The sequence below is a fragment of the Callorhinus ursinus genome, unplaced genomic scaffold (assembly GCF_003265705.2).
Source record: "Callorhinus ursinus isolate GAN/ISIS: 27379988/994484 unplaced genomic scaffold, GSC_fseal_2.0 scaffold8, whole genome shotgun sequence".
NCBI classification, from domain to species: domain Eukaryota; kingdom Metazoa; phylum Chordata; class Mammalia; order Carnivora; family Otariidae; genus Callorhinus; species Callorhinus ursinus.
The window spans coordinates 50,328,227-50,346,329 of record NW_027397070.1 but is presented as its reverse complement, the minus strand read 5'-3'; the positions used below and the strand labels follow the sequence as shown (position 1 = coordinate 50,346,329).

The 18,103-nt window shown below is 38.2% G+C and overlaps 1 protein-coding gene across 11 annotated transcripts in view; it reads right to left on the bottom strand.

The window, feature by feature from the left end:
* NRXN3 (neurexin 3) overlaps nucleotides 1-18,103 on the bottom strand; it is a 1,564,009-nt gene that overhangs the window by 800,551 nt on the left and 745,355 nt on the right. For all 11 annotated transcript variants that reach the window (XR_012379101.1, XM_073895668.1, XM_073895661.1 and 8 more), the window contains one exon: nucleotides 13,989-14,108. Coding sequence is in view for 10 of the 11 variants with exons in the window: in XM_073895668.1 (XP_073751769.1) it covers nucleotides 13,989-14,108 (120 nt within the window). In the remaining variant the exon portion in view is untranslated. The remainder of the gene's footprint in view (nucleotides 1-13,988; nucleotides 14,109-18,103) is intronic.

The following is an 18,103-nucleotide window of genomic DNA, read 5'->3' as shown; positions in this document are numbered from 1 at the left end:
GATTCATTAGTTCATCAAAGTTAATTTTTTAACTGTTTTTTTTTTTATTTTTCTTCTTCCCTTTTTCAACCAACATCTTATCAATCCCTTTTTTAAAAAAATCCATTTTTTATTTTTCATTTTTAGAGTCATATTTTATCCCTTCATAGTAGTTACCCTTATTTTTGGCATGTATTTATAAGTTGTTCTCTCTTTAAAATTTTGAGATACAGTTTCTTCTAACAGATCAAAATATACCCTAAATCACTAGTATATGGCTTGGTTCTAGTCTCCTGCCTCATCACATTCTCTCCCTTTTTTTCTTTTTTTTTTTTAAATCTTCTTTTTTCAAACAACTTATCTTATCAAAATCTTTTATACTTTTCATCTTTACAGTCATCTTCCATCCCTTCATTGTATCGACCCTTACTTTGTACATATATGTCGTTATTCCTTTAAAATTTTAGGAGGCACTTTTTTCTAACAGACCAAAATATGCCCAAAATCTAGTGTGTGGCAATGATCTATGCACTACCCTGATCATATTTGATCATATTCTGCTTTTTATGTATTGTTCTGTTTTGTTTTTATCTTTTTTTTTCTTTTTTCTTTCCTTTTCTCTTTCTTTTTTCTTTCTTTCCCTTTCTTTCCCCTGGTTTCAGGTCTTTTCTGATTTGTATACAGTATATTTGCTGGGGACATTGTTAAGCTGTTAGCATTTTGTTCTCTCATTCATATATTCTCCTCTGGACAAAATGACAAGACGAAAAAAATCACCTCAGCAAAAAGAACAAGAGGTAGTACCGTCAGCCAGGGACCTACTCAATACGGACATTAGTATGATGTCGGACCTAGAGTTCAGAATCATGACTTTAAAGATACTAGCTGGGCTTGAAAAAAGCGTGGAAGTTATTAGAGAAACCCTTTCTGGAGAAATAAAAGAACTAAAATCTAACCAAGTCAAAATCAAAAAGGCTATTGATGAGGTGCAATCAAAAATGGGGGCACTAACTGCTAGGATAAATGAGGCAGAAGAGAGAATCAGCAATATAGAAGACCAAATGATGGAAAATAAAGAGGCTGAGAAGAAGAGAGATAAACAACTACAGGATCACGAGGGCAGAATTCGAGAGATAAGTGATACAATAAGACGAAACACCATTAGAATAATTGGGATCCCAGAAGAAGAAGAAAGAGAGAGAGGGGCAGAAGGTATATTGGAGCAAATAATAGCAGAGAACTTCCCTAATGTGAGGAAGGAAACAGACATCAAAATCCAGGAGGCACAGAGAAGCCCTCTCAAAATCAATAATAATAGGTCAACACCCCGACACCTAATAGTAAAACTTACGAGTCTCAGAGACAAAGAGAAAATCCTGAAAGCAGCTCGGGAGAAGAGATATGTAACCTACAATGGTAGAAATATTAGATTGGCAACAGACCTATCCACAGAGACCTGGCAGGCCAGAAAGGATTGGCATGAAATCTTCAGAGCACTAAACAAGAAAAATATGCAGCCAAGAATACTATATCCAGCTAGGCTCTCATTGAAAATAGAAGGAGAGATCAAAACCTTTCCGGACAAACAAAAACTAAAGGAATTTGCAAACACAAAACCAGCCCTCCAAGAAATATTGAAAGGGGTCTTCTAAGCAAAGAGAGAGCCTAAAAGCAGCATAGATCAGAAAGAAACACAGACAATACACAGTAACAGTCACCTTACAGGCAATACACTGGCACTAAATTCATATCTTTCAATAGTTACCCTGAATGTAAATGGGCTAAATGCCCCAATCAAAAGACACAGGCTATCAGATTGGATTAAAAAATAAGACCCATCAATATGCTGTCTGCAAGAGACTCATTTTAGACCCAAAGACACCCCCAGATTGAAAGTGAGGGGGTGGAAAACCATTTACCATGCTAATGGACACCAAAAGAAAGCTGGGGTGGCAATCCTTATATCAGACAAATTAGATTTTAAAACAAAGACTGTAATAAGAGATGAGGAAGGACATTATATCCTACTTAAAGGGTCTATCCAACAAGAAGATCTAACAATTGTAAATATCTATGCCCCGAACATGGGAGCAGCCAATTATATAAGGCAATTAATAACAAAAGCGAAGAAACACATTGACAACAATACAATAATAGTGGGGGACTTTAACACCTCCCCTGACTGAAATGGACAGATCATCTAAGCAAAAGATCAACAAGGAAATAAAGACTTTGAATGACACACTGTACCAAATGGACTTCACAGACATATTCAGAACATTCCATCCCAAAGCAACAGAATACACATTCTTCTCTAGTGCCCATGGAACATTCTCCAGAATTGATCACATCCTAGGTCACAAATCAGGTCTCAACCAGTACCAAAAGACTGGGATCATTCCCTGCATGTTTTCAGACCACAATGCTTTGAAACTAGAACTCAATCACAAGAGGAAAGTCGGAAAGAACTCAAATCCATGGAGGCTAAAGAGCATCCTACTAAAGAATGAATGGGTCAACCAGGAAATTAAAGAAGAATTAAAAAAATTCATGGAAACCAATGAAAATGAAAACACAACTGTCCAAAATCTTTGGGATACAGCAAAGGCAGTCCTGAGAGGAAAGTATATAGCAATACAAGCCTTTCTCAAGAAACAAGAGAGGTCTCAAATACACAACCGAACCCTACACCTAAAGGAGCTGGAGAAAGAACAGCAAATAAAGCCTAAACCCAGCAGGAGAAGAGAAATCATAAAGATCAGAGCAGAAATCAATGAACTAGAAACCAAAAAACAGTAGAACAGATCAACGAAACTAGCAGCTGGTTCTTTGAAAGAATTAACAAGATTGATAAACCCCTGGCCAGACTGATCAAAAAGAAAAGAGAAATGACCCAAATCAACAAAATCATGAATGAAAGAGGAGAGATCACAACCAACACCAAAGAAATACAAACAATTATAAGAACATATTATGAGCAACTCTATGCCAGCAAATTAGATAACCTGGAAGAAATGGGTGCATTCCTAGAGATGTATCAACTACCAAAATTGAACTAGGAAGAAATAGAAAACCTGAACAGACCTATAGCCACTAAGGAAATTGAAGCAGTCCTCAAAAATCTCCCAAGAAACCAAAGCCCAGGGCCAGATGGCTTCCCAGGGGAGTTCTATCAGACATTTAAAGAAGAATTAATACCTATTCTCCTGAAACTGTTCGAAAAAATAGAAATGGAAGGAAAACTTCCAAACTCATTTTATGAGGCCACCATTACCTTGATCCCAAAACCAAACAAAGACCCCATCAAAAAGGAGAATTACAGACCCATATCCTTGATGAACATGGATGCAAAAATTCTCACCAAAATACTAGCCAATAGGATCCAACAGTACATTAAAAGGATTATTCACCACAACCAAGTAGGATTTATCCCTGTGCTGCAAGGCGGGTTCAACATCCCCAAATCAATCAACGTGATACAATATATTAACAAAAGAAAGAACAAGAATCATATGATCCTCTCAATAGATGCAGAAAAAGCATTTGACAAAGTACAGCATCCTTTCTTGATCAAAACTCTTCAGAGTATAGGGATAGAGGGTACATACCTCAATATCATAAAAACCATCTATGAAAAACCTACAGCGAATATCATTCTCAATGGGGAAAAGCTGAGAGCTTTTCCCCTAAGGTCAGGAACGCGGCAGGGATGTCCACTCTCACCACTGCTATTCAACATAGTATTGGAAGTCCTAGCCACAAAAATCAGACAACAAAAAGAAATCAAAGGCATCCAAATTGGCAAAGAGGAAGTCAAACTCTCACTCTTTGCAGATGATATGATACTGTATGTGGAAAACCCAAAAGACTCCACCCCAAAACTGCTAGAACTCATACAGGAATTCAGTAAAGTAGCAGGATATAAAATCAATGCACAGAAATCAGTGGCATTCCTATACGCCAGCAACGGGACAGAAGAGAGACAAATCAAGGAGTCTATCCCATTTACAATTGCACCCAAAACCATTAGATACCTAGGAATAAATCTAACCAAAGAGGCAAAGGATCTGTACTCAGAAAACTATAAAATACTCATGAAAGAAATTGAAGAAGACACAAAGAAATGGAAAAACGTTCCATGCTCATGGATTGGGAGAATCAACATTGTGAAGATGTCAATGCTACCTAGAGCAATCTACACATTCAATGCAATCCCCATCAAAATACCATCCACTTTTTTCAAAGAAATGGAACAAATAATCTTAAAATTTGTATGGAACCAGAAGAGACCCCGAATAGCCAGAGGAATACTGAAAAAGAAAAGCAAAGCTGGAGGCATCACAATTCCGGACTTCCAGGACTATTACAAAGCTGTCATCATCAAGACAGTTTGGTACTGGCACAAAAACAGACACATAGATCAATGGAACAGAATCGAGAGCCCAGAAATGGACCCTCAACTCTATGGTCAACTTATTTTTGACAAAGCAGGAAAGAATGTCCAATGGCAAAAAGACAGTCTCTTCAACAAATGGTGTTGGGAAAATTGGACAGCCACATGCAGAAGAATGAAACTGGACCATTTCCTTACACCACACACAAAAATAGACTCCAAATGGTTGAAAGACCTAAACGTGAGACAGGAGTCCATCCAAATCCTAAAGGAGAACACAGGTAGCAACCTTTTCGACCTTAGCCGCAGCAACTTCTTCCTAGAAACATCGCCAAAGGCACGGGAAGCCCGGGCAAAAATGAACTATTGGGATTTCATCAAGATAAAAAGCTTTTGCACAGCAAAAGAAACAGTCCACAAAACCAAAAGACAACCGACAGAATGGGAGAAAATATTTGCAAATGACATATCAGATAAAGGGCTAGTATCCAAAATCTATAAAGAACTTATCAAACTCAACACCCAAAGAACAAATAATCCAATCAAGAAATGGGCAGAAGACATGAACAGACATTTTTCCAAAGAAGACATCCAAATGGCCAACAGGCACATGAAAAAGTGCTCAACATTGCTCGGCATCAGGGAAATACAAATCAAAACCTCAATGAGATACCACCTCACACCAGTCAGAATGGCTGAACAAGTCAGGAAACGACAGATGTTGGCGGGGATGTGGAGAAAGGGGAACCCTCCTACACTGTTGGTGGGAATGCAAGCTGGTGCAACCACTCTGAAAAACAGTATGGAGGTTCCTCAAACAGTTGAAAATAGAGCTACCATACGATCCACCAATTGCACTACTGGGTATTTACCCCAAAGATACAAATGTAGGGATCCGAAGGGGTACGTGCACCCCAATGTTTATAGCAGCAATGTCCACAATAGCCAAACTGTGGAAAGAGCCAAGATGTCCATCAACAGATGAATGGATAAAGAAGAGGTGGTATATATATACAATGGAATATTATGCAGCCATCAAAAGGAATGAGATCTTGCCATTTGCAATGAAGTGGATGGAACTGGAGGGTGTTATGCCGAGTGAAATAAGTCAATCAGAGAAAGACATGTATCATATGACCTCACTGATATGAGGAATTCTTAATCTCAGGAAACAAACTGCGGGTTGCTGGAGTGGTGGGGGGTGGGAGCGATGGGGTGGCTGGGTGATAGACATTGGGGAGGGTATGTGCTATGGTGAGCGCTGTGAATTGTGCAAGACTGTTGAATCACAGATCTGTACTTCTGCGACAAATAATGCAACATATGTTAAGAAAAAAAAAAGAAAATAGCAGGAGAGGAAGAATGAAGGGGAGTAAGTAGAGGGGGAGATGAACCATGAGAGATGATGGACTCTGAAAAACAAACCGAGGGTTCTAGAGGGGAGGAGGGTAGGGGGATGGGTTAGCCTGGTGATGGGTATTAAAGAGGGCACGTTCTGCATGGAGCGCTGGGTGTTATGCACAAACAATGAACCATGGAACACTACATCAAAAACTAATGATGTAATATATGGTGATTAACATAACAATAAAAAAATTTAAGAAAAAATAATAGTATCTACTTTCTAGGGTTGTTAAAAGGACAGGATGACACAACAAATTCAGCACAGTGTTTGCTACACAGCTAAATGTTTTTTTTTTTTTTAAGATTTTATTTATTTGAGAGAGAGAATGAGAGAGAGAGGGTCAGAGGGAGAAGCAGACCCCCCGCTGAGCAGGGAGCCCGATGCGGGACTCGATCCCGGGACTCCAGGATCATGACCTGAGCTGAAGGCAGTCGCTTAACCAACTGAGCCACCCAGGCGCCCTAAATGTTTTTTTTTTTTTCTTAAAAAGGTACTTGAGTATGATAGAGGTATTCAAGGTAACAAAAAGGTTCTGAAATTGAATAGATCATACTACTATTAATAAAAATTATCCAAAATTTAGAAAAATGGCCAGGAGAGAGCCTTGTGCCCTTTCAGTGTCATAGAAAGACACTGTTTTAACAATACCAGCCAAGAAATATTTACTTCGATGGGAAAATGTACCTGTTTTTGACATTGGTATTTACTATGAATTGGGGCCACACTCTGTGAGATGATTAACCTGTCAATTTTTGTTTAGTAGAGATATAATGGTTGGTAGAAAAGATAATACCTAAGGCTAAGGGCTTTTTCCCTGTGAGACAGTCACCAGTTTTATATTTAACCCAAATATTTAATATTCTTTTTAATGCCTATAAATATCCAGTTCTTCAAATATTCTTTTGCCATCTTGCCTGTGTTTTTACCAACTTACTGTTTTCCTCACTAAGGAGTTAAATAAATTTGGGACACATTCATCTTGTATTTATGTGAGTTATGTTTTTAACTTTCTGAAAATTATGCTTGTATGAGGCCAGTTTTTAACTTTTGAAAATTACATCGAAAAACCACCAATAGTTCCACACAGGCTACTATGTGCCATGGCCTGACCTTCACAATTATGAATTCAATTTATCTTTACAACATTCTTGTAAGATAGGACCTATAAACATCCACATTTGGAGGACACAAATTAATCCACAATTTGATTAATTAATTCCAAAGTAGTATAACTATTAAGTGACAGCGTCACAATTTCAACACAGGCCATCCATGCCACATCAGAGGTTTCATTCACTATGTTATATGACAAAAATAAAGATGGCAATAAAGGAAAAAAATGGAAATCAGAAGATCCAGATCAACATAGAATAAAAATATAAATATTTGGGGATATGCAGAGATATTCTAATTCTATCATATCTCAAGATATTCTAATTAAAAAGTCTTATCTTTGTATTAAGGCAGAGATATCAAAGGGTTCAGAATTCCAGAATATAATAAAATTAACAACCGAGAACAAAGAGCTTCTCTTTTCCAACCCTATATTCCTATACAATTGGGTTGTCTATAAAGACTTGACCACCTGGCATTTTAAGCACTCTAGTCTAATAATTAGTGATGTTAAACTGTTATTATTTCTTTTTTTTAAATTTTATTTTATTATGTTATGTTAATCACCATACATCATTAGTTTTTGATGTAGTGTTCCATGATTCATTGTTTGCGTATAACACCCAGTGCTCCATGCAGAACGTGCCCTCTTTGATACCCATCACCAGGCTAACCCATGCCCCCACCCACCTCCCCTCTAGAACCCTCAGTTTGTTTCTCAGAGTCCATAGTCTCTCATGGTTCATCTTATTATTTCTAATGATTATCAAGTAGTAGCAAATCTTATAAGAATGTGAGCTTTCATGTCGGACAAATCTGGATTCAAGTCCTCACTCAGCTATTTCCTGTGTGACCTCAGTGTCCCCGTTGTTAAAGTCAGGACAATAATATTTCATAGGAACTTAGGGATGACATCTTTATAAAGGTCCTAGTAGAGCGTCAGGAACATAAAAAGGACTTGACAAATGTCAAATATTATTAGTTACAATAAAAATTATCACGACTTCTATTTATTAAGAACCTATCATACTCCTTGTGCTGTATCAAAGCTTCAGGAGGCTAAGTGACTAACTCAATTTCAGTTAAGAGTTAGCATTGACATTTAAAGTAGTTTGATTCTAAAGCTAATTAAATTAATGGCTATGCTATCTTTTATAATTTATTAAGATATATACAAGTCAATTTTTTAAAATTTTGGTTCGTTTTAAATATATTTCCAAGGTAGGGGCGCCTGGGTGGCTCAGTCGTTAAGCGTCTGCCTTCGGCTCAGGTCATGATCCCAGGGTCCTGGGATCGAGCCCCACATCGGGCTCCCTGCTCGGCGGGAAGCCTGCTTCTCCCTCTCCCACTCCCCCTGCTTGTGTTCCCTCTCTCGCTGTGTCTCTCTCTGTCAAATTAATAAATAAAATCTTTAATAAATAAATATATATATATATTTCCAAGGTAAATGTCTAACACTGGTTCGATGAAAGAAGATTTAGGGCCTGGTAGTCCTCATCCCAGACTCAACATGGAGGGTTCTATCCCAAAGAAATGAGTGCCATAATGGACATTCTCCTAAACGAGATGAGGAAATCTAATAATATTTTCTGTACTTTGAAAAATGCATATTATGCAGCATAAAACAAAATAAGGCGGAGCACAAACTTTACATGGAGTGTGATCTTAACCACACAGATGCTTAGAAAAAAGAATGGAAGGAAAGAGCCAGCCAGCCACAGCTGTAGCCTCAATCTCTTCCTCTTGCTGGGATGCTATCTTTCCTTTCCGGCCTTCTTTCTTACCATATATGCTTAGAAAGTACTTAGAAATTTTTCAAGACTCATGTGTCAATGAAAAACTTCTTAATAACAGCAGCTCTTCTTGATGGAGTCTCCACCCCAGGCGCAGTTGACGCCTCTCAACTTCATGAGCCCTCACTACATGTGGTTTATATTTCTATTAAAGCACTTCCATGTGTGTCTTTCCCCGTGAGATTGTAATGTCTTTGAGAACAGTGGTGTATCTTATTCATGATCATACCTGCAAATAAGAAAGTTCTGGGGAGTGAACGAATGAATAAATGATGAAGTGTTCTAAGCAGCAAACAACTAACTTAATACTAAGCTTCTCAGATACGGCTTATTTGCTGGACAGGCAGAACCTGGAAACAGAGGTAGGAATTAAACACATAACTGAAAACATGGACACACTGTAGTCTGATATCCTTGGAAATTATTGCTGTACAAATAACAACACAGACTCACAACATAATGCCAGTGTATCTAGATGGACCCAAGAGAGAGAATGAACATACACATGTCTATTGCCTTGTTTGTACACTAAGTAATGCATATATTGCTAATTTTTTCTGAAGCCTGAATGGGAAATGCGTTTTTAATAGATTTAATCAATACACCAACCTACATTAAAAAAATAAATAAACCCACACAATAAATAAAAAGCAAAAGACCAATCAATAGCCAACGGTGCAGCTTAACAGGCACTCCAGCAGAAAACTGTCTGAAAAGGAGCTTCACACGCCACTGTCTGCACGATCCACAGCTGTTTGCTATTGATTTGTTGCAGGCAAAGAACATCTTTTATTACATGCCAGTGTGAACCTAGCAATTTCTCCAACAAGTAGCCCGCAATGTAGGACTAACGATGTAGTGCAGGTCGCTGGCTGCTGAGGGTGGGCTGAGGACCCACATTTATTTCCTTCTGTTCTTCCCACAAAGCCATTATAAACACCCGATATCTAAATCCAGTGACTTGCTGTGCTTTAAGCACTCACGCGCCACTCACTGTTCCACATTCAATTCTTTATGGCACAGGAGCAATAATGAGACCCCCAAAATTGTACACAACTCAAAACAGTTGTCATAAACACACTCAAAGGTAACTATGGTGGTTAAGGATTGATGTAAGGTATTTAAAATCGCTATTTTCACAAAGTCCCCAGAAATGACAATGCTTTTGTGTATGTGTGGGTACGTGCAAGTGAGTTGGATTTTGTGCAACACTGTATGGTGTTGTGGAGAGAGGAACTCAACAATAGGCCGCCCTCCCCACATCACAGGAAAGGGATTCTGGATTTGCCTGATGGCGTGATGCCTACAACATATTGAAATCTCTCAGGCTCTCGGTCCTGATTTTAAATACCAGTAGGAACCCAATATCCAAAAAGAATATCCCTATAAGAAACTTTGTAAGGTTCCCTTTCTTTTGTTCTTCTTAAAATGTAGCGCCATCATTAAGTTGGCACTCAGGCAGTATGCACCATCTGAGAAGTCAGCCCTCTCTGTTTAGAATTTTTCAGAAGAACTGAAGATTTTCTTTGGAGAATGTTACTGGTGTGTCCTTCCATAGATCTTACTGGATCCTACATGAACTCAAAATTACTTCTGGGATGACTCTGTTTATTAGAGTTTCAAAACAGCCCTAAAAGTCACCTAAAGGAAACTCCCTGTGAATCTGCTATTATATGAAATGGTAGAAGATCTTATCTTAAAACTACATAAGATAATTAGTAAATCAATTATACCTGGGCTTCCAATCAAATCACTTTTGTTTTTTCTCTAATACAAGAGAGTCATTCCTACACAAGATAACCAGCCACAGAGAATACATGCCACACCTTCACAATCACTGTATCAGCTTTGCATGGCTATCTTTTTAAGACTAAACCTGAAATTCACCCCACTGCCTCCATCAATCCACCATGCACTCATAGAAAATGATGGAATAAAGTTAAACCCATCCGTGCTTGGTCTACTCATACTAAATGAGATATAGTTTCTAAACATAAACTCTACTCATGGTTATCTATGTGACAGCACCTCAAAATCATCAAGCAAACACCCAATTGGGCAAACAGGCAAGAAAAATCAAAGGTCATGAATGAAGGAACTAATGCTAGGAAAAATGTGGAGACCCCTAAAATGCAAACATTTCTTTAGAAACTTGCAAATCATGCCCAGATATAAGTAACTTTTCTATACATGATGAACTGAACTGAAACCTTTATTTTGAAAAATATCAAAACCTAGCACTTTCCTATTAAACGAGTTTCTATTCTTGGATGTGCAGTAAGAAATTGTGATTTTTTTTTTCATTTCCATTAACTGAGATGATCTGCTGTCCTGAGAAATAGCTCATGGAAAATGAGAGATCCAAACCTTCCCCTCCAGCCCCCCAACAGAACATCTGTTGCCATTAGATAGAATCCTCCACCAACCATAGGTTCCTATGAGAGCATTGTAAGAAATACAATGTATTTTAGATATATGCAACATTCTTTAGAATACAGTATTCCTAAAAATCAGGTAAAGGCCGGATTTCCTTGACATGCCAATTACCATGTCAAAGGCAGGCCACCTGTGGAAGGCATGCTACCAAAGCAATTACTAATGGCCTCTGTGTTCTTCCGTATAAGACTCAGCCCTGGTTTTCTCTCCATTATTTCTTCTTCATCACCTTTCCTCTTCCATTCACTTATTGTATCTGTTCCCCTTTCTTTGCAATTTTCCCCATGACCTTTGCCAACGATAAGCACGAGCTTTGTCTGAATCTGCTGGTGACACTGAAGGTGAAGGCTCATCTCCTGATGCCAGCTAGGCTACCAAGAATTTGCTAACATATGCCCAGAGAAAATAAAATAGGTAACTTAATTTTGAAGATGTTTGTGAGATAAAGTACCAAATTACAACTCTAAAGGTCAAGGTTGATACAGACATTTATGATCTATGATGTAGATGTAAGGCTGATTTTTTAGGTGGAACAAACTGGCACTGATGCTAATTCCAAAAGTTCCCTCAATACTTTCAATGTTGATCATTGGATTCAGAGGCATCTAGTGTACAATTTTAAGCAACCTAACATTCTGATATACGCAGTTGGTTTCATTAAAAGCATATATCTGCATATGACAGTTATATCTATCTGAACTCTATATATTCCATACATTCTGCAATTAAAATGTATTTGCTCACATTTCCATATAGCCGTCTAATCACACAAGCCTGGTCTGCTTTCCAACAGGAGTTGAGGCAAGTAGACTCTTTTAATAACTTGGCCTCAGAGGTCTTCTGCCATAAAACCCTCATCTGCATTGTTTACAGAATAAAACCAGAATGCATTACCTAGGCCTGGATATCTCAGAAACATCTTTGAAGGATGACATGGTACTGTCACAAAAGAAAGTTGACATTTCCCAATCCATTCTAGTACTTCATTATATATTGACAAATTGTTCGAGTCAGATAATGCAACAGTCTTCATTCTGGACTGAGACACCATCTGCTCTTGACAAGTTAGAAAAAAATCATAGAAAGCCAGAAAGAATCCTGGTTGATTTTTAGCAGAAAACGATGCCTAGGACTGGGTGGCCGAAAGGAACTTGTCAATGAGAGAAAAATGTATACATACCTTCTGAAGACCGTGCTATTCACCGTAGTTAGAGTAACTTACCTTTCTGCGTTTTCTGTGTGCAGTCTCGTCCTGACCATTTTCTACCAGGAGGGGTAGGTATTTATGATACAGAGGATAAAGAAGCATTATGCCACCATTTAAGATAAAAAGCTTTCCTAATGAGTCCTATGCAGACAAAGTGGAGGGAAAATAGAGAGCACATAGCACAATTGCCCAGATATTCTGGATGGGTCCATAGCTGCCTATTTCAGAGTGAAACAGTATTTACAACTCATAAATGTGGAAACAAGACTTTCAATAATACCAAGTACTTGGAAAGAACAACCTGATGCCAAAACTTTCTGCAGATACTGTGTCCTTTATGTTACAGACCTAGAGGCACTGCTTACATTAGATCAATGAGAATCAAAGATGTTTCTCTCTACACTGATAGAGTCCCCACTTGTTTCTCCAGATAGATCTTAAGAGACACATAGAGCACACAGAGACAAAAAGCTAGGAGAAAAATGAGAAAAAGAATAAGGGGCAACTATGCACATGAAAAAAAAAGTTGAGAAATAAGGATAAGAATTCAAGAAAAACCAAGAAAACACGATAGAGACAGCATTGTAATCAGTGCCTGCTCCCACTTAGGCAACCACAATGTGACTTTAGTATCTGCTCAGATAAACACTATGCATCTTTTTATAAAACCAAGAGACCAACTAACTACGAGTTCAGATTGTAAAATAAACTCCTACCATTTAGAAAATCAGAAGATCAGCAGGATCCACTACGTCAGGGCTTTCAACAAATCTCTTTGTAATAGAGGTATTCAGAAAATTCAGGTGTTGGCTCATCTTTAAAAATAGCCATGTTAGGAAAGTAACACGAGAAGAAGGGGAGACACGGGTTGTAGTTTTCAACAGAACTGAAGTATCTCCACCATCATCTCTAGAATCACCTCCCTGAAACCAGTCTTCTAGAATTAAATTGGCTGATAGAAGTATTGCTGGTGGACAAAGATAACAACTGGCTCTCTTCCAATATGAACCAAATATGCAGATATATACATACAAATATACGTACAAAATAGAAATGCATATATAAACAGAACGACCATGTACATACAAACCAAATAGATATCAATAAACTTAGCCAGAGGGAATTCCCAACATTTGAAAAACCCCTGAGAATGCTTTAAACATTTCTAGTTGGAAAAAATAATAAACTCTGAATGCCTTCATCGTTTGGAAGATCTAAGAAGTTCTCTAAACTCAGAATTTTGAGAAAATAGTTACATTCCTTAAATAACCTCTAAATTCTAGACAATGCAAATGGGAGAGTCTCAAAGTTGTTACCCAGATGACTTAACTAAGGGAAAACTGAACTCCTTAGAACAAAAATATTGCTTGAACTGGGTTTTTTTGTTTTGTTTTGTTTTGTTTTTGATTCTCAGCCACAGGCAATCTAATCTAAAGAAAAAACATAGGGAGGAAGCAAATGGGAAAACATCTAGTAATGTTGAGCAAGAAATGTCTCTTTGCTCTTCCATTAAAAGCACCAGTCCCTTATTTTCCAAGTTTCTGGAGGAGGAAATTGCTTACAAGTCTTTCAGAAGAGCCATCCTTTTATAATGCCCCTTAAGGTTTCTCCAAACCTCTAAACACTGATAAAACTCCCAAGTATGGAAAAGGTTGTACTCACGATCATTGCACTGGTTTCCAGAATATGACGTCATGGAGCAGTCACAAGTGAAGCCTTCCCACTGCTGCATGCAGACCCCCTGGTTGGCACATGAATCTTCCTGGCAGGTAGTACTTGGTCCTAGTAATTTATAGGAAGAGGGGGAGAGAAGAAAAAAGGAGAGAAGTGTTAACAATCAATCAAGTTCAAAGCAAGCACTCAACTTTGCTACTCCCATCCCCCAAAACATTCAAAAACACAACTGCCAAAAATGTCAATTCTAGATCATGCAACAAGAATCAGTATATACAAAAGATTACAGAAATACACACTTAGCCACAAACTATCAATAGTTACACACAGAAGGGAGAGGGCTGAACACATTGTTCTCTCTAAGGCAGACTTTGCAAAAGAGCTTCACCTCTACTATCCAACTAGAAAGACACTTCATTTGGAATATGGTCTTTCTAAATGTATAATGGTAAAGCAGAAGAATTTATTCCCATGATTCTTATGACTTAAGGTATAAAAGTCCCTAAAGTTTACTTTATGACATTAAAAAGATGTTTGATGATATGAAGAGGAGGAAGAGAAGCATATAGCAGCCAATATGTCTTGGTGTTTTGTAGGTGGTAAGTACTGGGTACTAAGCACTTTGTCTACATTATCTCATTATGCTCTCCAGTGACACTAAGAGGTAAATAACTATGATCACCCATTTAACAGATTAAAAGAAAAAGAAAAAAAAGTAAGTTCATACTAGTAAAATAATTTACCCAAGGTCACACATTTGGTAATGGAAGGACTCTGATATCCAACTTAGGTAAACTACCTCTGAGACCCAAGCTCTTAACTACATCAGTGGTTCTTAAAGTGTTAGTTCTCAGACCAACATCACCTGGAAGTTGTCAGAAATGCAAATGATGGGGCCCCAGACCTACTGAATTAGAAACTTCAGAAAGAGGTATAAATGTGTGTTTTCACAAGTTTCCAGGAAACTGAGATGCAAGTTTGAGAACCAGTATATTGCACCATGTGCTGGTGCTATCGGTTTACAGAAGGGTATATTCAAAAGCAGCGTCCATATGCCAGAGGATGCAAACAAGGATTATTTGAGGGATAGGAAGAAAATATTAGAAATTACATTCATTTAAATTTTTTTCTTTATTATTTCTATTTTTGTGTGTCTTTCATAAATAACTAATATATAAGCACAACGGTACATGTATCTGATATATAAATAATTACATTTATTTGGGGGGCATTCTCAAAAACTTTTCTGGAGATGAGTAAGCAATTGATAAAGTTTTGTGATCTCTACCTTACAGATTGTCATTAAAATCTCTCATAGGTCGGCCTGAGTTCTCTCTTTAACTATTCTCTATTTTTCATTTCTATTTTCTGCCTTAAACCTTATCTTTATTAAAGATAAACCTGGACCTTTGAAATTATCTGAGCTAACAGGAACTATCTTGATATTCAGGATAACTCCCAAGAGAATCAGCAAACGAGGCAAGCCCTTTGACTCATCAGATATATTACTCAGGATCTGATGCAAAAGAGCACTTGACAGGGTAAAAATATATCCATTGCAATAAGTGCGTATTTCACCGTTTCCAAAGAAAAGCCTCATATAGGCACAGAATATTGAAATGAATGCATGCAGAGTCCTAAGGATGCATGTTCAAAAGAGATACATGACTACAAAGGGTTTGTGTTGTGGGTGGCGAGACATTTTGTATTTATTCATGAGGAATAGAAGCAATACAGACCGTGACTCCTAATACAAAGCTATTAGGATGTGACATAAGAAAGTTCGAGACAATTACTACCACCGGGGGAGCAGCAATGGTGCTGGGTCTCCGCAGCTTCTATATGCCATGTGGTTCCCCCATGTGGAGATGAAATGAGGTTCATGGTCATGTTCTCAGTAGGTCTTGAACTTGAGCATTGTGTAGTACAAGTTTCATTAACAATGGCAAATCAGGACAGCTTCTCTCAAAGGAAAAAAGTTTCTGAGAAGTCCACAGGGCTCCCTGACCAAACAGCTCTTACCAGACAATGGACTAGTAATTCAACTGTACTCAAGAATCAGAAACACATGGAAGGCTTTCCTTTGAAAGGCAGTAGAACAGCAAAAACTTTGGGAAAACACAGTAATTCCTTGAATGTTGATTGAATCTGAAGACAAAGGCTTTTCCATCTTTTCCCTTCCCCTCTAGCCAAATTTTCACCATTTTCCAAGGACCGGCTCAAAGGCCTCCCCGATATAAAACATTCCCTAGTAACTTCGAACAATTCTCCAACTTCTTAGTGGCCATGGCCCTTATTATCTGCATCATTAACATTTACCATATGATAATACTCAATTTAACACTTTATTACACACTGTGCTGTCTTCTGCTTATATAATCCTCTAGTTTCATATGTTTTTTTAGTATTTGTCCCCAAAAGATTGAATGTTGCCTACTGCTAGAAATCATAATGTGCTTTGATTATATCCTTGCTGGGTTAAGTGTAAAGTGCCAGATACAGAGAATGTGTTTCAGTCAATGTTGAGCTGATCTCAAATGCAGCCCCTTGGTGTGCCTGTGTCTCCTACTGTCAAAACCTAAGCATGGGTGACTATCTGTGCTGCGCAAAGTAAGCGATTTGTCCGATTCATCAAAGGTTGGTCAGGACTCTAAAACAGAGGGAATTACAGGGTATTTTCAAATTCCACGGAATTTGCTGCACATGCATTAGGGGGCGAGTGCCATGCAGAATCAGATAATCCTCAAAGACTACAAAGACTATGTCGTAATCACCTCAGAACAAGAGCGGTTGCAGTGAGGGAGGGCTGGAAGAACCTGCAATGACTCCTCATTGACCTGAGACTAAACTTGCACTTGCCATTGAGGCTGAGATCCTAGGGCCCCTGCCCCCTCCTCCAGCCTCACTTCCCACTATTGGCCCCCAGCCCACAGTGCTCCAGCCATCTCTTCATCTTTCACTCCCTCCCTAGCCCAGTGGTGCTCACAGGGTGGGTCCCCAGTCAGCAGCCCCTGCATCACCTGGGAGCTCCTGACAAACGTGCGTTTTCAGGCTCCGCCCAGACCTACTGGCTGGGGGCAGGTCTCAGGAATCTGAGTTGTGACAAGCCCTCTGCGTGGTTCTGAGGCCTGCTCACATTCAAAAGAAAAACAAATGAATCATTCTTTTATGACTTACAGCCAAGTGGTTTTCCAAACTAACAATTTATCCATAAAATTCACCAATATCACTTCATACAAGCAATATTCTACTTGGAATCACTTTTTGGGGGGAGGTAGTGGTGGTGGTGGGATTTAATTGGCCACATTTCCTCCCCTAATTTAATTATTAGACTAATTCAATCTTACCAGATATTGAGACAAGGACTCTTTTGTGTCCCCAATGTCCAGGGACAGGTATGAACTGTTGAATGAATAAGAGTTTGAACTAGAGTCTAAAAAACTTTCTAGATGATAATATAAGCTCCTGTTCTTACTTCAGACTACTTAAGTACATCCTTTCCTGAACAGATTATATTTTATATTTGTATCTATTTCTCATAGATAGCAGTGTCTCCAAAATTAGAGAGAGAAAGAAATTAGAGAAACATGCCAACTGCTCTGATAAAGAAAATCTTCAACAATGCTTTTAAATGTTCCTCATTGATATAAAATGATCCTGTACAAAAAGGATAGAACAATAACAAAACAAGGGTTTTACATAGCACTTATCATATGCCAGACACTGTACTAAGTGCATTTCAGATATTAACACAATTAATCTTCACAAACACATGATGAAGCAATGATAATTAAAAGTATTAAAGAATCAGAAAACAGGAATAATTTTCTCAAGGAAGAACTTTAAAATAATCCAGAACTTCAAAAATAAAGGAATTTTTTGACTGGTGATCAAGCTGGAAGGCAAGGACTTCAGAGAAGGAAACTGATTCCCGGAGTTAGGTGATAACTCCGTAACAAGTAGTAGGGTGAGATCTCAGACCCAAGCTTGCTAACTCAACAGCTGAGCCACCTAACCTCTATGGATATACATAAGCCATACAGTGAATGTGTGAGAGTGTGTGTGTGTGTGTGTGTGTGTGTGTGTGTGTGTGTGTGTGTGTG